Source organism: Lampris incognitus, chromosome 12 (assembly GCF_029633865.1).
Source record: "Lampris incognitus isolate fLamInc1 chromosome 12, fLamInc1.hap2, whole genome shotgun sequence".
NCBI lineage: Eukaryota > Metazoa > Chordata > Actinopteri > Lampriformes > Lampridae > Lampris > Lampris incognitus.
In genome coordinates, this window is record NC_079222.1 from 13055171 (window position 1) to 13079076 (window position 23906).

At 44.1% G+C, this 23906-nt stretch overlaps 1 protein-coding gene across 1 annotated transcript in view; it reads right to left on the reverse strand.

Annotated features, from left to right (window-relative positions):
- lamc3 (laminin, gamma 3) overlaps positions 1-23906 on the reverse strand; it is a 168902-nt gene that overhangs the window by 83522 nt on the left and 61474 nt on the right. Inside the window, exons 5-9 of the mRNA XM_056291207.1 lie at positions 13389-13577; positions 10906-11023; positions 6472-6570; positions 4186-4322; positions 3620-3739 (exon numbers count right to left, since the gene is read on the reverse strand). Of these exons, the coding sequence (XP_056147182.1) occupies positions 3620-3739; positions 4186-4322; positions 6472-6570; positions 10906-11023; positions 13389-13577 (663 nt within the window). The remainder of the gene's footprint in view (positions 1-3619; positions 3740-4185; positions 4323-6471; positions 6571-10905; positions 11024-13388; positions 13578-23906) is intronic.

A 23906-nucleotide genomic window follows, 5' to 3' on the forward strand; every position in this document is an offset into this window, starting at 1 on the left:
TAGAAATTGCGTTGTGACTGGTGGACGATGTGGCATTGTCACTCAGAATTATCTCCTGCTTTGGTGAGAGACACAGCAGGGGGATTACGGTACAAAAATACAAATTAAAATTTAAAAAAAGAGAGAGGGGCATAAGGAAAGAGAAATGTCCAGGCCTGAGTCTTCTTCCAAAGCCACTGCCGTGCCAGTCTAATCTTTAAAGTAAGTGAACATGCAACGCCGAGAAAACAGACATGAGAAAATGAGATCATTAAAAAAATGACAACAAGGCAATAGATCTCTGCATTTTATTATGTGGAGAAACAACACAAACAAGTGCTGCGCGACAGAGATAAGGAGCCTGCCACAAAGCAGCTCTTGGCCAGTTGGACCACTAATCTCTGTGCTGTGGCCTGCAGAGGCGCTAGAATAATAGCCTGCATGCTTTAAAATGAATAAATAAACAAAAAAATGAAATAAAAAATAAAATGAAAAAATAAATGCATAGGCAAAAGTGCCCAACCAAACCTACACATATATAGTATGTATGTATGCATATGTATATAGAATGAAGAGCAATCTATTTACATGCGTATCTACTGTTCTATTTAACACACACACACACACACACACACACACACACACACACACACACACACACACACACACACACACACACACACACAGACATAAAACTTCAAGTTTCAAGGTTATATATATATATATATATATATATATATATATATATATAGAGAGAGAGAGAGTGAGAGAGAGAGAGAGAGAGAGAGAGAGAGAGAGAGAGAGAGAGAGAGAGAGAGATCCACATGTGAGCATGTGTGAAAGCTCTCGTTATCCTCAACGTACCTCTGTACAGGCGTGAACACACACAGACACAGACCCCGCATGCTCTTTTTAATGTTATTTAAAAATGCATGCATAAGAAATTTCAAAATTATGCCTGACCACCAAGCCTCTTTCAATTCTGAGCTTTTTATCCTTCTAAAAAAAGAGTCCTCTAAATGGAGTCGTTTTCTGTGATCATGCATTTTGGGCATTAAACCGCCAGGACGTGGAGTTAATGGGATTGCTCCTGTTTAGCTGCTGGCTGGGGACTGGTGGCTGGAGGGGCTGTGGGCTGATGCCTGGAACCGACTTAGTGGAGACAAGAAGAAACCAAGCCAATTTTCACTTTGTTGCTTCTCCAGCATAGCCAAGACATCCAATTCCATCAGGCCTTTGCTGCTGGGGCAGCTGATAGAGAGGATGCCTAAGTCCTGTAGCTGGGCCAGCTTATTCCCTTATCTTCTAATGGTCTTGATAAGGGATTGGAGGAAATGGTGTCAAAATAATCACTATATGACCCACTGCCAAAGGCCCTGATTAATCTCACCAAGGAACAACAGGTACAATGTTATGGGTTTAAGTATATTAGAGGTGGCATACAAACAACAGCATCCCTACATTAGGGGCCGGTGGGACCCGGCCCCACAAGATGTCGCCAGTGCACAACATGATCAATAATTCAATGTAACAAGTAATATATCCATCCATCCATTATCCAACCCACGTAGTCACAAGGGGAGAACATGCAAATTCCACACAGAGGACGACTCGGGATGACCCCCAGAGTTGGACTACCCTGGGGCTTGAACCCAGGACCTTCTTGCTGTGAGGTGACCGCGCTAACCACTGCACCAACATTGTTGTGTGTTATGACAATGGTAGCCCTGTCCGATATGTTCCAAATATCGTCCTGTACCTGTTGCATAAATCTCAGTACTTCTCCTAGCAGTCTTCATTTGGTGAGCAAGGGGCTGGCCCCTCAGCGTTTGCTTAACCAAGTGAGCAGCTGAAAACACTGTTTGCATGTTCAATGCGCTTTCAATACTGAGCTGTGGGGCATGTACATGTTGGCCCCATGCTGAGACAAGTCAATAAAAAATAGTAGAATGACATACGTCAAGCCGTTTAGTAAATGTTGTTTACAGTATTGGCGTGCAGAGAAACTTTTCAATGTTGGAGAGGATCAAAACATTTGCATACAACACCATGGGGCAATACACTTGCTATGCTACTACTACTACTACTTTCGGCTGCTCCCGTTAGGGGTTGCCACAGCGGATCATCCGAATATACACTTGCTATGCTATCAACTGGAAATTAATTCATTCCTGGATTGATGAACTTCGGCAGAAAAATTATTGACAAGTTTCTCCAGATGAAAGATCTTCATGCTTCTTTTCTTTCCAAGCAATGGACATCACTGGAGAGTCTATTTTGCATTACTACAAGGTGTGTTATTTAGCCTGTAGGTTAAGCCCCGGAAGGCAATGGGTTTCCCTTTTCTGAAATGTTGTTGTGGATGTGCTATTACAGCTGCAAACCACAATGATCGTATACTGCTTGATTTATTTATTTACTTGATTTTGAGATCATTTATTGATCCCCACGGGGAAATTACGCTCTGCATTTAACCCATCCTAGCTGTGTAGCTAGGAGCAGTGGGCAGCCGCTGTGCAGCACCCAGGGACCAACTCCAGTTCATCTTGTCATGCCTCGGTCAAGGCCACAGAAAGAAGTACGAACCCTAACATGCATGTTTCTTTTTTTTTAAATTTTTTTTTTATACATTTATTTCTGATTTTTCCCTTTTTTCTCCCAATTTAGTGGCCAATCAATCCCTATTTTAATTCAAACACCCGCCCTCGTACTGCATGCGTTCGCCAACTGCATCTCTTTGGCCGGCAGTCTCGAAGGAGACGCCTCCCCACTTTCGTGACAAGGCGACTCCAGGCCAAACCACTGTTTTTTCCGACACACACAGAGACGCATTCACGTGACGAACACAAGCTGACTCCGCCCCCCTCCCAAAGACAGCGTTGCCAATGATTGCTGCTTCATCGAGTCCGGCCATAGTCGGATCTGACGAGACCGGGGCGCGAACCCCAGTCCCCAGTGGGAAACTGCATCGACACCAAGCCGATGCTTGGATCGCTACACCACCGCGGACCCATGCATGTTTCTTTTGATGGTGGGGGAAAACCAGAGCACCCAGAGAAAACTCAACTGCAGACATGGGGAGAACATGCAAAATCCACACAGACGATGACCTGGGATAACCCCCAAAGTTGAACAACCCAGGGGCTCCAACCCAGGACCTTCTTGCTGTGAGGCAACAGCGCTAACCACTGGGCCACCGTGCCACCCTTGATAACTTTGGATTTGTAATGTGATGCTGTATAACAAGGTAATATACCAGCTGTGTGAGAACAAATACAGTTATTGATGATGTCACTCATATCCCTGTCTCCACTACTTTAATGTATGCATTTGTGATTTCATTCAGTGATGAGGGGTGTTTGTGTTTGGATTCATTGAGCAAGTAGGTTTGTGTGTAGTTTCATTGACAAGTCGGATCCCGCTCATGCAGTTTTTCGTGGCCCTCCAGGCTTTCCGTACCAGAGATGCCACTGCATACAAACCATAACATAATTTACGCGTGTACTAAAAAAGGGGCTGAAGGTCTACTAGTGTGTCTGCTTGAAATAATCAACAATAGTGAAGTAATATCCCTTTAGACAGAAAGTCATACACACACACAAAAAAAAGTTGATCATCCCTTTCCTTCTATTTGACTTACTGGGAGCTTTGTAGAAGCCGATGTCTTCCTCAGAGAGAGGAAGGAGGTAGACTTCACCCTCCTTCCACAGAAGGGGATGCTCCTGTTCTCTAGAGAACTCTCCTACCCAGCCATCCTGATCTAGAGGCAACAGAAAATATAAGACAACAGTGACAGCTGGTACCGCACATATTTACGTTGCAGACATGATGAAGAGCGTGACATTTATGATGAAGTGCCGCTGTTCACAAAATGTCTGCTGGCTGGATTATTTACAGAGGACATGTCCAAACTGGTTTAGCATGCAATGATTACATAAGTGGGTTTCATCATACACAGAGATAAAAAGTTGAACCATTCATCCCCTCTCTCCCCCTAACTTTCCTGTCACTCTCTCGAATATCGCTAGAAAATAAAGGCAGGAAATGCCATAAAAATAAAAAATAATAAATAAAACCATTATTAATCTTGAACATTTCATTTAGGTAAGCAATTTTGGTTGAAACTTTGGTTACCTAAGTGTATGATACAAGAGCCTAAAGTGAAAGGGGTAGCACGGTTACTGACAGGTGATTGACAGCGGGTACCTTCAAGGAAGTCGGAAGTGATGTTGACAGCAGAATGTTGATTGGACGACGAGCAGGCGAGGGAGTGGCCATAGCAGAAACACGACTGACAGCCGACTCGGTTGGCTTGTTGCAGATTGTAGAAGCCTGGCTTGCATCTGTGGGCATCAAACATATATGCAAGCACTCATGAACACACACATAATCACAGCCAGAAAAAACAAAGACACACTACAAACTGACAAGGCGATAAGCCGTAGACTTGTCCTGATCACTGCAATACGCCTTATCTCCCTCCTTTTTGTAGGCTACTAAATGCGCTTATATTTGTGTAATCACAGTGTTTTTCTCCAGTGAGCACTGAGCCATGTGGGTCACCGCAGATGAGACCGCCTGCCAGCTGAACATGTGTTGGAGTGTTTGCAGCAGTGTTGAGAGATGAGAAACCCAATAGAGCCCAGCTGCCAGGACGACCAGCTCTGACCCCCTGGACTCTGGATGACACATGAATAGGAGAGAAACGCCGCTAGAAATCAGCCGCCGCACCAGCCACACGCACAGGAAATGGGCCTGCTCAGTGAGTTGTAAAATGACCAGAAAAGTCAACAAACAGTACACGCAGACTCATTTAATAGCTCGAAACCTGGGGTTGTGTGTTTTGCTTTTATGACAGGGTGTTTACTTCCGTTTGATCTTGTCTCTGAGAGGAACATAACATCATATAAGACGCCGAAGAGTGACAGGAAAGTCAGCAGGAGAGGGGGGGACAAGCAGCATTGATCCTGTGTTGAACCATGTATACGCCCTCAAAACACCTCATAACCACCTTTATGATACATTATGTCAATTTAAAACTGATTTACGCATTATAAATATGTCATCATTAGCCTGTTTCTCTGTCAAATGTCATAATGCTATTTCAATGTCTTCAGCCATAGCCGTTAGTTATTGTAATACACATTAAAGGAAAGTATGGGCGTTATAGATGCAATAGATGCTTATAGGGCGTTGTAGATGCTTATAGGGCGTTATAGATGCTTATAGGGCGTTATAGATGCAAGCTTCATAGAAAGTGTTACCCTTTTTTCTTATCCACAAACAGAGATGGGCAATATCTTAATCAAAAGTATTTGAAATAGTTGCGTCCAGGTAGCGTGGCAGTCTATTCCGTTGCCTACCAACACGGGGATCACCGGTTCGAATCTGCGTGTTACCTCCGGCTTGGTCGGGCGTCACTATAGACACAGCTGGCTGTGTCTGCGGGTGGGAAGCCGGATGTGGGTATGTGTCCTGGTCGCTACACTAGCCCCTCATCTGGTCAGTCGGGGTGCCTGTTGGGAGGGGGGGGGTGCTGGGGGGAATAGCGTGATCCTCCCACACGCTACATCCCCCTGGCGAAACTCCTCACTGTCAGGTGAAAAGAAGTGGTTGGCGACTCCACATGTACCGGAGGAGGTATGTGGTAGTCTGCAGCTCCCCCCGGATCGACAGAGGGGGTGGAGCAGCAACTGGCACGGCTCAGAAGAGTGGGGTAATTGGCCGGATACAATTGGGGCCAAAAAAGTATTTGAGATATGTATTTCAATTACTTGTTAAGACCATAATTTGTTATATGTTACTTCTGGGAACAGTATTTTATATTTGAAAATACTCTGAAAATACTTTACAGCAGAGATCAAATTTGAGGTCAAAGAGGAGCGATTTTTTTTTCTAGCTATAGTCTATTCCTCTCAGTTATGGTGATGATGAGAATGATATGAAGACAGCCAGCCACCATATCATATGCGATGACGTGATGTGGGTGCTGTATGAGTGGTCTGGATGCTGATGTGCTTTATGTGGTGCACTTGCTTCAGTAAAAGGGTTGTATTGAATGGCTTATTGAAAAACTAACTGCAAATGGGATCAGCAGTGCCATCTTAAACTATGTCATTTATTGTCTCGCCGTCGAACCCCACCGTCCTCATCTAATAGGAGATAGCAGTCCTGAAGATTGTCAGCTATAATTATGTAGGCCTACATTTATAAGATTTTTTTCACACAATCAGTTGTCATTTTCATCTTTGTTAATAACACAAACTGATTTTATGTACTCTTCCTCTGCAGAAGTGGTCGTTGGAGTACTTCAAATACTAGACGCTATGTATTTTCTTTCTATTTAAAATACAAACACATGCGTTTTAGTTAAACATGTTAGATTATGGAGTATCTTTGCCCATTTCTGTCCATAACACCTTTAATGTTATTTTGGTAACCAAAGTCACGTGTGCACATAACCAATATTATGGAAGTAAAATGAGCTTTCACCTGTCACAGGCTTGTCCCTCCACATTCGACTTGCAGTAACAAGTTCCATCCAGTGAAGAGCAGTCTCCCACACTGCCCCTGGTGTCGCACTCGCATGGCCTGCACACAAATTATGATAAGGTTGACACTTTGAAACAATCATGCACAACTCACACTGATATAAAGGCGTTCATAGGGTACCCTACAATTATTTTGTCTTAAAACTAATTTTTTGCTGAAATATGGAAAATCTTGAGTGAGGCTGTTTCAAAGAGGAATGCCATAAAAGCCAAACTAATAATATGACAATGAATCTATCCATCCATCCATCCATCCATCCATCCATTCATCCATCCACCCACCCATCCACCCACCCATCCATCCATCCATTCATCCATCCATCCATCCATCCATCCACCCACCCCTTTTCAGGTATCATGAACACTTTATTTATCGTTTTATTTCATGTACACAAGTACATGAAATAAAACAAAATATTTGCTCCCACACCCCACAGCAGTGCAACACAAAGACAAAAATACATGTCCAAAAATTACAAGAACTATAACAACATGCATCCAAACTATCATATATAACCAAACTAAAAAAAAAAAAATAAATAAAAAATCACTGTCCAAGGTAACGAACGCCAGCCAGGATGACTGTTGGAACTGCCGTTATACCCTTCAACACATCTCCCCGCACTCCGAACGACGACGCTAAAATCGCCACATTAGACGCCACGTGAGGCCGCTGCCGCCAGACCGCCCTCGTGTTATCAGAACTGCCGGTCTGCATGGGTTAGCAGTTAGCTTAGCCTGCCCCACTTCGCCATCCTGACAGATCGCCCCTGGTGTTTCCTCTTCGGGCGCAGCTCCAGGCAGGGCCGCGGTCCCTGGACCCACAGCACGCAGCAGACCAGGCTCCCTCGGCCAGCTCTCCCAGCTATCAAACGAAGACAAACTTAGACGCAGACGTGGACAAAGTCACTGCATGGATAGTACTGGGTGAGCCCGCCGCAAACGCGAATTCGCACTGCCATCTTCCCACACTGGTATTGGGTGAGGCTGCTGCAAACGTGAATTTGCGCCGCCATCTTCCCACACCAGAAGTGGAAGTAACTTTTCGTCAAGGAGGTCAGAGCTATATGTTATGGTCAAGCTACTGATGAAGACCTCTGAAAGTGATAAGGATTTAGGAAACTAGATTTAATAGCCTATAGATAGTGACACTTAATCATTGTTCTTTAAAGAGTGACAGAGCAGTTATAAAAAAGGTATCGCGTCAAGACCTGCTGATTTTGCACAGGAAGCGCACTATATGGGCACAATTCACCATAATCAGTTGACGTTGTGTGGTGGGTAGACACGGGCCCTTTAAGAGAGGGTTTCCGGGTTGACAGGGTGGAGCTAGGACTAGGATTGTTTGAGCAGCGCCATGTTGCTTGCGTTGGGATTTTGTACTGAAGAGTAAATGACACACGTGTTCGTGTAGTCAATGAGAGAAATTGTCCGTCTCTACTTTCCTGCAGTTTCCACACATACGAATACACATGGTAGCCATGGGCTGCCTGATTTACCTTGACAGCAGTGGACGAGTGGCCTGTTTGGGTGAAAGCCTTGTGTACCTCTACTTTGGATTCTATCAATTTTTTGATCACCTTCATTGATTGTTTTTTTTTTCTTTAAGCACTATAACAAAGAATCTATTTTTAACAAGGCGCTATTACAAGTGATTTTAATTACCCCTGAGGCAAGCAGCCTTTACTTGGTTTTGCTCCACTGGTCTGGGTAATTCACACGACACCACAACCCAACAGCCTGCCCACTCTGTGCAAGTCAGACAAAGACACGCATGGGCGGGGACCTGGGTACTTTGATCGTCTGTGGAATTGTAACTGTGTGTAAGGTCCCGTCTCTAAACCTGCAGATCTCTGAGGTCCTGCAGGGATATGAACGTATATCATCTCTTTCTGTTGTTGAACAACATTGAACTATGCTTTGGAAACCAATGGTTGAAAAAAACCACAAAAAAAAACCTCGGGCACTTTGAAAAGGAGATGGTGAGGAGGGTTGAGATAAACACGAGTTATTTTCAGTTATGTTAGAGTTATATTGATTTCCACTCCCTCCAATAGTCTGCAGCATGTACTGTACTTACTTAACATAAAAACAAGTATATATATATATATATATACACACACACACACACATATATATATATTATATATACATACATACATTCATCTATTCATCCATCCATTATCTAAACCACTTATCCTGCTCTCAGGGTCGCGGGATGTTGGAGCCTATCCCAGCAGTCATTGGGGCGGCAGGCGGGGAGACACCCTGGACAGGCCGCCAGGCCATCACAGGACCTTGTGGGGAAATTCTTCTCTGCAATTAACCCATCCTAGCTGTGCAGCTAGGAACAGTGGGCAGCCGCCGTACAGCTCCCGGGGACCAACTCCAGTTCATCTTGCCATGCCTCGGTCAGGGGCACAGACAAGAGTATTAAACCTAACATGCATGTCTTTCTGAAGGTGGGGGAAACCAGAGCACCCGGAGAAAACCCACCGCAGACACGGGGAGAACGTGCAAACTCCACACAGAAGACGACCAGAGATGACCCCCAAGGTTGGACAACCCCCGGGTTCGAATCCAGGATCTTCTTGCTGTGAGGCAACAGCGCTAAACACTGGGCCACTGTTACCTTGCCTCATCTTCAGTTTTGATCCATGATACAGTTGCATTGCTGGATTTGTCTGGTCTTCCTTATTTTTGTCTTTTTGCCGACATTGCCAAAAAGGCCTTTTCGGTTTTCGAGCAACTACATGTCTCAGCCCTGTTTGTGTCTGAGCCTGAGTCCCACGTCGAACCATTTCCACACAGTAGGCCAGAAATAATAAAGCTGTGCAATTAAAAAGTATAGATGTAGTAAAAGAATATAGTAAAAGAATATATATATATACTTGTTTTTTTCCACTCCCAGTGTGGGAAGATGGCGGCACAAATTCACATTTGCAGCGGCCTCACCCAGCACGGTCCATGTAGTGTCTCTGTCCAGGTCTGCGTCTAAGTTTGTCCCCGTTTGATGGCTGGTGCTGGATCGGCTGGGAGAGCTTGGTCTGCTGCATCCCGTGGGCCCAAGGACCGAAGAGGAAACACCAAGGGTGGTCTGACAGGATGCGGAAGCGGAGCAGGCTAAACTAACTGCTAGCTCAGGCAGACAGGCAGTTCTGACAGTCATCCTGACGGGTGTTTGTTCTTCTGGACTGTGATTTTTTTTTTTGGTTTAGATATAAGTGTTACTTTGGACATGTGTGCTTGTAGTTCTTGTAGTTTTTGGATATGTGTTTTTGTCTTTGTGTTGCACTGCTGTGGGCTGGGGGACACGAAATGACAAATTAAGTGTTTCTGATTCTTTTTCTGTTTAATGTGAAACAAATAAAGCGTGTATTTCGTTTAAAAGCCGGATCTTTTTTTTTTTTCTTCTGTTGTATTACCTCTAGTTAAAAGCTGCTATGTGTCGACACAATACTGGGACCTGGTGGTCATTGATATGCGATTCAACACCGGCGCAACTTAGCATTCCACCAGCAGGAAGGGTGAGGTCAGAGAGAGCGAGAGTGGGCTCTTATGAATACAAATACTACTACATGCTTCCAACACAGCCTCTCTCTCTCTCTCTCTCTCTCTCTCTCTCTCTCTCTCTCTCTCTCTCTCTCTCTCTCTCTCTCTCTCTCTCTCTCTCACACACACACACACACACACACACACACACACACACACGGGCTTGCACTTGCTCCTGCACGCCCTTCGATAGTGAGAAAGCTCTCCGGTCAGAGGAAGTTTTAATCATCATTCAATCAATGTGAAAAACTTTGAATCAATAAAATCTATGCAGCACGCCAGGGCATCAGTAAGATTCAACCACGTTTACTCAGGAACTGACTCACACATTCTGTGTGTGTATGTGTGTGTGTGTGTGTGCTTGTAGTGTGTCATACCATATATTGGGACTGATGATACTCTACTTCTAAAAAGTCCATAAAAGAGAAGATGCAGAGGACAGGGAGAGGTGGAAACGGATGATCCGCTGTGGCGACCCCTAACGGGAGCAGCTGAAAGTAGTAGTAGTGGCAGTAGCAGTAGCAGTAGTAGTAGTAGTGCTTTATTTTGCTAAATAAGTAGCAAAATAGTACAAACTGAAGCACAGGAACATTATTATATATCAGTGTTGCTGGATTGCAGCCTCTTTCTAATTTCGGTGTTCTTCAATACTCTGCCTCACAGTCTTCTGAAGGTCAACAGTAACACACATTTGTTTCTCTTCCCGTCCATGAATTTTAAACGTGCATCGAGAGACAGAGAGAGAGAGAGAGAGACTGTGTGTGTGTGTGTGTGTGTGTGTGTGTGTGTGTGTGCGCGCCGCGCGCGTGCGTGTGTTGCTCACCTGCAGCCACTGGGGCCAAGCGAGTGGAAGCCTGCTTGACATGTGTCACACTTGTCCCCTGTCACACCTGTGCGACACACACACTTTCCCTCTATGTTGCACCGGAGACTGACTGAGCCTGGGAGGGACGGCAGACGGAGAGCACAGAAGAAGCAATGAATAAAAACCCCAGAACAAAACACAAACAAAGGCAATGCAGGGAGTATGGGGGAGGGGGAAGAGATGTATAATAAGATAGAGGAGATGAAAACATGGAAATAGCATCAGAGCGCACAAACATATGCAGAGAAATAAAACACAATTTACAAACACCACGGGGAAAAAAAAATCAATCTGATACATCTGGACTGCAAAGCACATTGAAAACATCAGCATAAAATTACTTTGCCCTCAAGTGTACATCAGGGATAACCGAAAACAGTTTATATGAGTCTTCCTCAAAAAGCTCAGAGATAGATTGCCTTGGAGGCAAATTATGTTACATTGAGGATAGCCGATCTATAGTGAAATAAAAAAAAGCGGCTGGAGTATTTTTAGAAAAGAAGAGAGTATGTGGCAATATGTAGTCTACTTTATCCTCTTACAATAATAAATATATTAAACTAATAATAAAATAAACTAAGCGTAATAATAATGATAATAACAATAATAATAATAATTATTATGATCCTAGTAATACAAATAATGCTAATAACGCTAATAATGCTAAAAATAATAATAGTAATAGTGCTAATAGCAATACATCTAATGCTAATAATGCTAATAATGCTAATAGTAATATAAATAATGCTAATAATGCTAATAATAATGCTAATAATAATAATAATAATAAACTCCAACAACACCATGTAACTTACAAGGTAAAAAAAAAAGTACAGAAGATAGTGATGTTTGCAACTGTGAGAACCCAAAATTTAGGTAGAATTATAAATGAGTAGTCAGCTCACCTCAGCTAACTGGATAAATGAAAGGTAGGGCTAAGAAAAAAAAACTTTAATGCTCAGGTGGTAAAGTGGTAATAAATGCGATGAAACAGGTAGAAATGTGTTGGACATTATTGTATAAGTGAGTTCATCTTAACAGATTTCAGTTTTGCTCATGCGATGGCACAGACTAGGAGTAGCTAAACATGCCACGCTTAATCCAATGAGCTATTTCCTCCGGCTAAATGCTGCACTTTTTTATGTTATGTTATCAGAGTACCAGTTCAAGTGATTTTACTTCTGTTATTGCCATTTATTTTGAGCTCATCAACACAATCAAATGCCAAAGAAGGTTGAATCAGTTCATCTGGATTCAACATTTATTGACAGAAACGTTTCATCACTCATCTAAGTGACCTCTTCAGTCTAAATTGACTGCAGGTATCCCCACCCTTATAAACAATACAGCTGCAAAACGACCGAAACCAACGACCAGTTTCATATGCAAATAAGGGTGTGACCATTAACTAGAGTTTCAATGGCCATGTGTACACCCATATTTGCACATGAAACTGGTCGCTGGTTTCGGTCGTTATACGCCTGTCACCATCTTACAATGTTGAGATTGCAACATTCCCTAATCCTCTGTGAATAGTGCACATGGCCTTTGAAACTCTAGTTAATGGTCACATCCATGTTTGCGTATGAAAGTGGTGGTTGGTTTCAGTCGTTATGCAACTGTATTGTTTGTAAGGGTGGGGACACCTGCAGTCAGTCTAGACTGAAGAGGTCACTTAGATAAGTGATGAAATGTTTCTCTCCATAAATGTTGGCTCCAGATGAACTGATTCTATTTTCTTTGATTTTCTTGCCTGGATTATTGAGCATGCATCAAGACAATCATCCATCCATCCATTAGCTGAACCACTTATCCTGCTCTCAGGGTTGCGGGGATGCTGGAGCCTATTCCAGCAGTCACTAGGTGGCAGGTGGGGGGGGCACCCTGGACAGGCCACCAGGCCATCACAGGGCCCACACACACACAAACACCCAGTCATACCTAGGAACCACCTAGTATGGCCAATTCACCTGACCTACATGTCTTTGGACTGTGGGAGGAAACCGGAGCCCCTGGTGGAAACCCACACAGACACGGTGAGAACATGTAAACTCCACACAGAGGACGACCCGGGATGACCCACCAAGGTTGGACTATCCCGGGGCTCGAACCCTGGACCTTCTTGCTGTGAGGCAACTGTGCTAACCACTGCGTCAGCGTGCCGCCTCAAGACAATCAAATACCAAAAAAAAAGAAAAGAAAAGAAAACTAAAAACATCTCTTCAGGTGTCAGCGCAATCCAAATATTTTGCTTTCACCATTGCTCTTCATCACTTTATAATCCCAGTAAAGAAAACAAAAAAGAAGGAAAAAAGTAATGTTTTTGGTGAACGTGACGGTATCTTTCAGTGGCTTGCTAACAAAATAATTAATATGTGTACTAAATTATAACTAATATTTGTCGGTTTAGACATCATGAAAAAAGGAGATAGGATATTTACCGTTGGTATTGCAGTGGCATGGCAGGCAGGGCTCTTGGGAGGAGCCCCTGTAGTGGTTTTCTCTGCAGCGTTCACAGTGGGGCCCGTCTGTGTTGTCTCTGCAGCCCACACAGCGCCCCCCACTGCCAGTGCTCCTATACTGCTCCATGTCGAACACACACTCGTCTGATCTCCCGCTGCAGTTGCACTCTGACGGGGAGAGAGAGAGAGAGAGAGAGAGAGAGAGAGAGAGAGAGAGAGAGAGAGAGAGAGAGAGAGAGAGAGAGAGAGAGAGAGAGAGAGAGAGAGAGAGAGAGAGGGAGAGAGAGAGAGAGAGAGAGAGAGAGAGAGAGAGAGAGAGAGAGAGAGAGAGAGACAAAAGGGAGACGGAGATGGTATATGTGTGAGAGATTATGTGTTCTGGGATTGGATCATAATTTAAAGGCTGGTTGCTAATCTCATTTCACACAGGCCTAATGAGGAGCCAATCGGCTGTCAGGGGGCACTTAGATAACAGTAATGCATGTTTATACAAGAGCAAATTACTGAGCCAATAGCACACAATCACAGCCCTCGTACCCCTCACTTCAAATCCCTCTTTAGTTTACCAGCTACCCTGAGGGGGGATTTAGGGGAAATTGCCCATTTTATTATGACTCACGCCCTCTGTTGCATTAGCAATAACCATATGATTATCGCTCCCTGTTGTCGGGAAATCTCAGCAGTACTCGTGTTAATTCACACAACCAGAATGATCCGTAGCTGCTTGTGGACCTACACAAGCACCGTGTTTAGACACAAGCTCGGCAATACTAAGCATACAGTGCCTAAACATAGTCGATTTGTTCTGCCTTGTGGTTTGGTGAAGTAGTGCCCCCTCGGCGAACGCTTACTTTACTTTACTTTGACATGACACTTCGACCCAGTACACGAGCAGCCGTTTCAGCTTTTTAGTATGCAGCAGAGACGGATCTAAAGTCCGTGGGCCCCTGGGCCTGAGCACGCCTCAGCCCCCCCCCCCCCCCACACACACACACACACACCATCCTCCCCCCATAACAACACCACACACACACCTGCTGCAGCATCCAGAACCAGACGATGCACACACTGACTATAAGTAGTGCACTGACCAGCCAGTTGCCTATGTCTGTTTACATTATAGGACACCAAATGCACAGTAATAGCCTTCATTAATCGAAAGAGTGGCTGATGAGAAAACACGTGGTATACAATTTACTGAGACTGGTGAAGTAACTTAGATGAGTGATGAAACGTTTCTCTCCCACTAAACCTTGTGTCCAGATGAACTGATTCATCATTTCTGGGGTATAAAATTTACCAAATGTGTGATGGGATTAGGGATTTGATTTTGCCAGCTGATATTAGTTTCTATTTATAAAGACTTTTTTTTTTTAGCTGCGGGTCTCAGAGTATGACTTTGGAGCAGTTGCACCAGTTTTCTTAGGGCCCCCAGACCTTCGGGCTCCTGGACCTGGGCCTAACAAACCCATCCAGGGATCCATCTCTGAGTATCTGCAACAGTCCAGGTTTTTTTTTATGCCTTTGAAATCATCTTTTGTAAATATTAGGGAATCACAGACTACAGAAAAATATCTGGGTAGTATTTAAATCACAGGAAGTTGGATCAGTTCATCTGGACACAACATTTATTGAGAGAGAAACGTTTCATCACTCAGCTAAAGTGACCTCTTCAGTCTCAACTGACTGCAGGTATCCCCACCCTTACATTTTTTGTGAAAAATACACATTTTATCAAGCCTCGTTTCTGTATGCTAGCAAATCGTGAATGTAGCTTGTTATGCCTCTTCTAGGCATTTGCATGTTCTCTCCGTGTCTGTGTGGGTTTCTGCCGGGAGCTCCGGTTTCCTCCCACAGTCCAAAGATGTGTAAGTCAGGCAAATCGGAGATACTGAATTGCTCCTAGGTGTGAATGTGTGCATGAATGTGTCTGCCTGTGTGTCTGCCCTGCGATGGACCTGTCAACGGTGTTTCCCTGCCTTGTGTCCAGTGAGTGCTGGGATAGCTTCCAGCACCCTGTGACCCTAATTAAGATAAGCGGAACGACTTGTCTATTGTACCCGAATTTCAGGGAAGGCCGTAAGAGGCATTTACAGCATGTTACGTTTACCATCCTTATTGCCTACTAGTATTGTTACATATAGTAGAGTTCGAACAGTTATCCTGGAAATTTTGTGAATTGGCTCTAGCTCTGTAGCCTGTTTCTCTCCTCTCAGAGCTGCTATACCATGTGCTTACTATACTTATCTATAACATAGACATATATATATATAATCTATGGGAGTTTGTACTGTACATTTAATTTCATTGTGCATTTTTCTTATTGTATTATTTGTTTCTGTTTCTCAGTTTCATTCCTATTCATTCCTATTTCCTATCTGTTCCAGTCAAAACTGGAGCTCAAGGCCTGCATTGACAGCATTGACTGGAGGGTTTTTGAGGCTGCATCTACAGACCTGGACGAACTTACTGACACTGTGACAGCTTAAATCAGGTTTTGTGAGGAAATGTGTATGCCCAATAAAATCTCCAACACCGTCAACAACAATAAGACCTGGTTCACAACAAGTCAGGCAGCTACATCAAGCCAAAGAGGAAGCATACAGGAGTGAAGACAGGATCCGGTACAACAAAACCAGAAATACACTCACAATGGATATCTGAGTGGCGAAAAGGTGCTACTCTGAAAAGTTGGATAAACTGGTTTTCTGCCAATGACTCAGCATTAGTCTGGAGAGGTTTGAAAGTCATTACCAACTACAAGAGTACATCCCCCAACACTGCAGGGGACCAACTGGCTGACGACCTAAATGGGTTTTACTGCAGGTTTGAAAAGCAAACTTTCACAGCCCTCCCCCTCTCAAGCCACAACACAACCATTTACATTCCCTGCCAGCCCCTCTCCCCGGCACTCAGGATCTGTGTTGAGGACATGCACCAGCCTTTCCAAAGACAGAAGACCAGGAAGACACCAGGCCCAGGTGGCGTGTCACCCTTCTGTCTGAAAGTCTGTGCTGACCAGCTGGCCCCCATTTTCACACTGATCATCAACAGATCACTGGAGTTGTGTGAAGTCCTCTCCTGCTTCAAGAGCTCCACTATCATCCCAGTCCCCAAAAAAAACCATATCACAGGATTAAATGACTACAGGCCCATTGACCTAACGTCTGTGGTCATGAGATCATTCGAGAGACTGGTGTTGACCCACCCGAAGGAAATCAAAGGTCCCCTGCTCAACGCCCTACAGTTTGCCTACCAAGCAAACAGGTCAGTGGAAGATGCAGTCAACACAGGGTTGCAGTACATCTTCCAACCCCTCAACTCCCCAGGGATGTATGCAAGGGCCCTGTTTGTGGACTTCAGCTCAGTGTTCAACGCCATCGTCACAGATATCCTCTACTCCAAACTCACCCAGCTCACTGTAGCAGCCCCCATCTGCCAGTAGATTAAAAACTTCCTTACAGACAGGAGGCAGCTGGTGTGGATGGGGTAACCCACATCCAGCACCTGGACAATCAGCACTGGCGGCCCCCAGGGGTATGTGTGTGCTCTCCCCTCTACTCTTCTCCCTCTACACAAACAACTGCACCTCAGGTTACCCATCTGTTAACCTCCTGAAGTTTGCGGATGACACAACCATTATTGGCCTTATCTGGGATGGTGACGAGTCCGCATATAGATAGGAGGTTGAACAGCTGGCCCTCCGGGGCAGCCATTACAACGTGGAGCTGAACACACTCAAAACAGTGAAAGATAACAGTGGACTTAAGGAGGAGTCCCCCAACACTGCCCCCCTCCCTCACCATACTCAATAGCACAGTGTCTATGGTAAAAACCTACAGATCTCTGGGTTCCACAATCTCTTAGGGCCTAAGGTGGGCATCCAACATAGACACATTCATCAAAAAGACCCAGCAGAGGATGCACTTTCTCCACCAGCTAAGGAAGTTCAATTTGCCTCAGAAACTGCTGACTCAGTTCTATACTGCAATAATCCAGTCTGTCCTCTGCACATCCATCACTGTCTGGTTTGATTCAACCACCAAACAGGACAGGGACAGACTACAATGGACAGTTAAGTCTGCAGAAAAAATCACTGGTGCCAACCCGCCCTCCATTCAGGACTTATACACCTCCAGAGTCAGGAAATGGGCAGGTAACATCACCGTAGACCCATCACACCCTGGTCACAACCTGTTCCAACCCCTGGTGGGCGCTACCGAGCATTGTACCCCAAAACAACCAGATATAATAACAGTTTCTTTCTGCGGACCGTCATTCAAATGAACGCTTAACACTGTCAAATAAATCCTACCATTTTGCATATACTGTGCTGTACATTGTACATATGCTGGTACACTCTGTCATGTCCATCTACCTTAGGCATGTATTCAAGCAACCTGCTAGCATTTTTTTCAGCATCTCTGATATATTCTCTGCACCATTGCACTTTATCGCCTCTTATTTCACCTGCATATAGTCAATCCTTGTGTATATATCTGAAGATTGGTGTGTTGTAGTGTTGCTATTCTAAGTTAAGCACATCAAGAGAGCCACGAAACCGGAGTCAGATTCCATGTAGCGGAAACCTACATGGCCAATAAAAAGGATTCGGGTTCTGATTTATACTGCGTATGAGGGTGCCACCCAAAAAAGCACCAGCAGCTTGAAAGCTATAGCCTGACTCCCATTTTCATTTGAATGGAGTTGCCGAATCGTGTACCTACTACCCATACACATACACAAGGGGAGCTGGCCAAGATTTAATAGAGACTTTTGTGTTTCATGGGTCTCATCACTTGCATCTTACCTAGATACTGTGGGCGATACAGCTTAAAAAATATCGGGGGACTCATGCTGAATGATTTACTGCATGACCATTGATGCATGTCACCTTCACTATATCACTTTCTCGAGCTCAACATAGTCTGAGAGTATGGGGAGTAAAGTGCTGGCATTAATTTCCATGTGATAGGTAAAACTTTCTGCTTCACACCAACTAGCTACCAGTGTGCTTCAGGATCAACTTTACCATTCTGTTAGTTTGTTTTTAAAGCCTTGAATGAGTCAGCACTTAGCTACACTTGAAGAGCTCCTCCATCCCCTGAAAACCCACAGGACCTTCAGCTCCTCTGACCAAGGACACCTTGCTGTCACAAGTAAAGCTCTACAGCAACCACAGTTTTGCAGTTGTAAGCCTATATTTCTGGAAAATCCTTCTCCTTGCCGACAGGAACAGTCCTCCAACTGTTTACTGTAGTCTCATTTAAAGAAAACACACTTTAATCCTCAAATTTTGGAGTGTCCATGACGCTGCCTATGGTTCTTGCACTTGTCTTTGTGATTTTACCTATCTTTGTTGTCTATTTTTATTCTGCTGCTGTTTTATTTTATTGTGTTTTATTTTATTCTTTTAAATTAACTTCATAAATAAAATGTTGGCTTGTTGACAGCAGAGGTCCACCACTGAATTATGATGCTAATTTATTAACTCCAGAGGGTAAAATTCACATCCCAGGATCATTAATCTTCTTAACTTGCTAATAATCTGATTTTTACCGCCTTTGCACAGTGACCCAGAAAGAATTGCTGTGTACTTTTGCTTTCTTTTTCATGTCATTCTAAGCCTGACCTAATGAGTTCAAGTCTATGTTTGGATAGGATTTTGTATGTTTTTTTTTACATCCAGTTGATCTTATGAGGACATTTTTAACTTCATTATATCAGCAAATCAATGTAATAAACAATATCTTAATGTAGAAGCAAAACATAAGGGGCTTACTATCAAAATATTATATATATATATATATATATATATATATTTAGACACACACACACACACACTATATATATATATTTTTTTCCCTCCGCTTTTCCCCCCCAATTGTATCTGGCCAGTTATCCTACTCTTCCGAGCTGTCCTGGTCGTTCCTCCCCTTCCCCCTTCTGCCGATCCGGAGAGGGCTGCAGACTACCAAATGCCTCCTCTGATACACGTGGAGTCGCTAGCCGCTTCTCTTCACATGATAGTGAGGAGTTTCATCAGGGGGGATGTAGCGCATGGGAGGATCACTCTATTTCTCCCAGTTCCTCCTTCCCCCCTGAACAGGTGCCCCGACCAACAGGAGGAGGCGCTAGTGCGGCGACCAGGACACATACCCACATCTGCCTTCCCACCAGCAGACACAGCCAGTTGTGTCTGTAGGGAAGCCCGACCAAGCTGGAGGTAATACAGGGATTCGAACCGCCGATCCCCATGTTGGTAGGCAACAAAATAGACCGCCGCACTACCTGGACACCCAATATATGTATTGTAATGCAAAAATAAAGTTAACCTTTTAACGTTTTCAAAAGTAGATCCCTCACTCAAAATGTCTTGTATCCAAACATCCCAAAATAAAAAAAAAAGATTTATTTTCATGTCATTTTGTCTTTTCTAGACTTTCTTCTCATTCCTTCCATCTATCTTTCCTTTATGCAATACATTTTCTGAAGGTTAATTAAAGATGAACTGTGGGTCTTTTGGCCACTAGTAGCGCTGCTGTGCAAAGTTTGTCCCCATGACGTGGCAAAAACACTGGCAACACACGAGCTTCATGTCCAAGCCGCTGCAAACTGTACCGCCTCGTAATGTAAATGTTGTGGTTTCGTAGACATTACAAACTAAGATTTACCAAAACATCTTGGAGGGTTACAGCTTGCCAGCATAGTCAGCTGGGCCTACAAACATACTCTCCATCTGCACGACCGACATTACGAAGGTGGAAACTCTGCAGTTTAGTTGTAATTTTGTAATCAAAGTAAACGTTAATTGTTTCAACAGCAGTAGGGATAGTTTCATGTCAACAGTGTATTCAACAGGCTGATGCCGAAGATTTAAATTCCCTGTTAAATAGATTTTCGATTCACATTTCTAGTCAAGAATTTTGAGCAACAAAGTGCAGCATAAAGGCGTATCTCAGTGAGTGGGCGAACACGTGACAATTTAGTGTGAACTCTCTCTCAGGGAAAAGGCCGTCCTCGTCAATAACTTATGTTGACCCCCAAACAGTGTATGTATTACAGTTGACGTTTCAGTGCGATACTCACAAATGTGAAAGTTTGGAAGGGTACCTTGATGTAAAATGAGTATTGTTTGTGTCATATAGAGATGTGCAGTTACAATGAACACTCATTTATAGCCCAAATTGAGTATATATATATATATATGTATGTGTGTGTGTGTGTGTGTGTGTGCAGTAGTCAATTCAAAACACCATCTGCTTGTTTCAAGATTGAAAGTAATTAAAACGAGCTTTCTGCTTAATATAATTCAGCGTACAAACAATTAATGAGCCTCTCTTTACATTTCTTACATTACAATTCAATCCAACGCCATTCAGTGAACATGCTTAGTGAGATAAGGCAAATCTCATAAGTTTCATGCTATTTGATACATAAATAAAACATTGAAGTGCACATATCGGCAATGTTGCGTGTATGTGGGTGAACGTATGGGCACACGTGCGCGCACACACACACACAGACACACAGACACACACACACACACACACAGTACGGGGTGCCATTTGTAAAAAGTTGCACCTTCTGTTTTCCTGCTCAGATTTATTTTGCTTGTCCACCCCCCCCCTTTTTATCCCCAGTTGTATCCGGCCAATTATTCCACTCTTCCGAACCATTCCGGTCGCTGCTCCACCCCCTCTGCCAGTCCAGGGAGGACTGCAGACTACCCCATGCCTCCTGCAACACATGTGGAGTCACCAGCCGTTTCCTTCCACCTGACAGTAAGGAGTTTCGCTGGGGGGAGGGGGGCGTAGCGCATGAGAGAATCACGCTATTCCCCCCAGTTCCCCCTCCCCCCTGAACAGGCGCCCAATCCGACCAGAGGAGGCGCTAGTGCAGAGACCAGGACACGTACCCGCATCCGGCTTCCCACCCGCAGACACGGCCAATTGTGTAAGGACACCCGACCAAGCCGGAGGTAACACGGGGATTCTAACCAGCGATCCCCGTAGGCATTGAAGGCAATGGAACAGACCGCCATGCTACCCAGACCCGTCCTGCTCAGTTTTTGCAGATGTAGCATTGCCAAATGTAGAAAAAAAAAAGCAATACAATTTTCAACTGTGACTTTTTAAACCTTTAGAAATTCCTGCAAAATATGATATCTCTTTCAAGAGTTATGACCTGCATTACCGCAATATTATAAAATGTTATATTACATAAATATAATTTGTGTGTGTGTATATACACTCACTGGCCACTTTATTAGGTACACCTTGCTAGTACCAGGTTGGACCCCCTTTTGCCTTCAGAACTGCCTTAATCCTTCGTGGCATAGATTCAACAAGGTACTGGAAACATTCCTCAGAGAGTTTGGTCCATATTGACATGATAGCATCACGCAGTTGCTGCAGATTTGTCGGCTGCACATCCATGATGCGAATCTCCCGGTCCACCAAATCCCAAAGGTGCTCTATTGGATTGAGATCTGGTGACTGTGGAGGCCATTTGAGTACAGTGAACTCATTGTCATGTTCAAGAAACCAGTCTGAGATGATTCGAGCTTTATGACATGGCGCGTTATCCTGCTGGAAGTAGCCATCAGAAGATGGGAACACTGTGGTCATAAAGGGATGGACATGGTCAGCAACAATACTCAGGTAGGCTGTGGCGTTGACACGATGCTCAATTGGTACTAAGGGGCCCAAAGTGTGCCAAGAAAATATCCCCCACACCATTACACCACCACCAGCAGCCTGAACCGTTGATACAAGGCAGGATGGATCCATGCTTTCATGTTGTTGACGCCAAATTCTGACCCTACCATCCGAATGTCGCAGCAGAAATCGAGACTCATCAGACCAGGCAACGTTTTTCCAATCTTCTATTGTCCAATTTTGGGGAGCCTGTGCGAATTGTAGCCTCAGTTTCCTGTTCTTAGCTGACAGGAGTGCACCCGGTGTGGTCTTCTGCTGCTGTAGCCCATCTGCCTCAAGGTTCGACGTGTTGTGCGTTCAGAGATGCTCTTCTGCATACCTCGGTTGTAATGAGTGGTTATTTGAGTTACTGTTGCCTTTCTATCAGCTCGAACCAGTCTGGCCATTCTCCTCTGACCTCTGGCATCAACAAGGCATTTTCGCCCACAGAACTGCCGCTCACTGGATATTTTCTCTTTTTCGGACCATTCTCTGTAAACCCTAGAGATGGTTGTGCGTGAAAATCCCAGTAGATCAGCAGTTTCTGAAATACTCAGACCAGCCCGTCTGGCACCAACAACCATGCCACGTTCAAAGTCACTTAAATCACCTTTCTTCCCCATTCTGATGCTCGGTTTGAACTGCAGCAGATCGTCTTGACCATGTCTACATGCCTAAATGCATTGAGTTGCTGCCATGTGATTGGCTGATTAGAAATTTGCGTTAACGAGCAGTTGGACAGTTGTGCCTAATAAAGTGGCCGGTGAGTGTATATACACACATATATATATATATATATATATATATATATATATATATATATATATATATATATATATATATACATACACACACACACACACATTCATACACACACACACACACACACACACACATATATATACACACACACACACACACACACACACACACACACACGGGCCAAAATAGTAGTAGCAGTAGATATGAATATACATTTAAACTTAAAGGTCCTGTCCTTCTTTGTCACTCCCGATGAACTCTGCCATCTCCAGCTCTGCCTCCTGTCTTTTCATCAGTGCCACTGTCTCCAAACCATATAACATAGCTGGTCTCACTACCATCTTGTAAACCTTCGCTTTAACTCTTGCTGGTACCCTTCTGTAGCAAATCACTCCTGACACTCTTCTCCACGCAGTCCACCCTGCCTGCACTCTCTGCACTCCCCGTTACTTTGAACAGTTGACCCCGAGTATTTAAACTCATCCACCTCTGCCACCTCTACTCCTTGCAGTCCTCACCATTCCACTGCCCTCCCTCTCATTCACACATAGGTATTCCTTCTTGCTCCAACTGACTTTCATCCCTCTTCTCTCCAGTGCATACCTCCACCTGTCCAGGCTCTCCTCCACCTGCAACCTACTCTCAGTACAGATCACAATGTCATCTGCAAACATCACAGTCCACGGAGACTCCTGCTTGAGCTTGTCCGTCCTCTAAATGTAAATGTTAAATGTAAATATGCTAAATGTGAATGTTAAATATAACTGTAATAGTTAATGTTAAATATACATGTTAAATGTAGATGTTAAATATCAAACTAAATATCATCCATTAAATCTAAATGTACAAAATATGTTAGTAGACCATGTCCACTATGTGTGACAGCAGTTTTTTGCATAGAAAAGGGCGGTCTCAGACTTCAGTGTCATGGTGGTCAGGATGTTCTTGTGGGGCAGTTAATGACTCCGTGCCGGAAAGCAGGCCGGTGGAAGGGACTGGGTACGGCGGTGTGTGGCAACGAGCCGGCAAAGCGCCA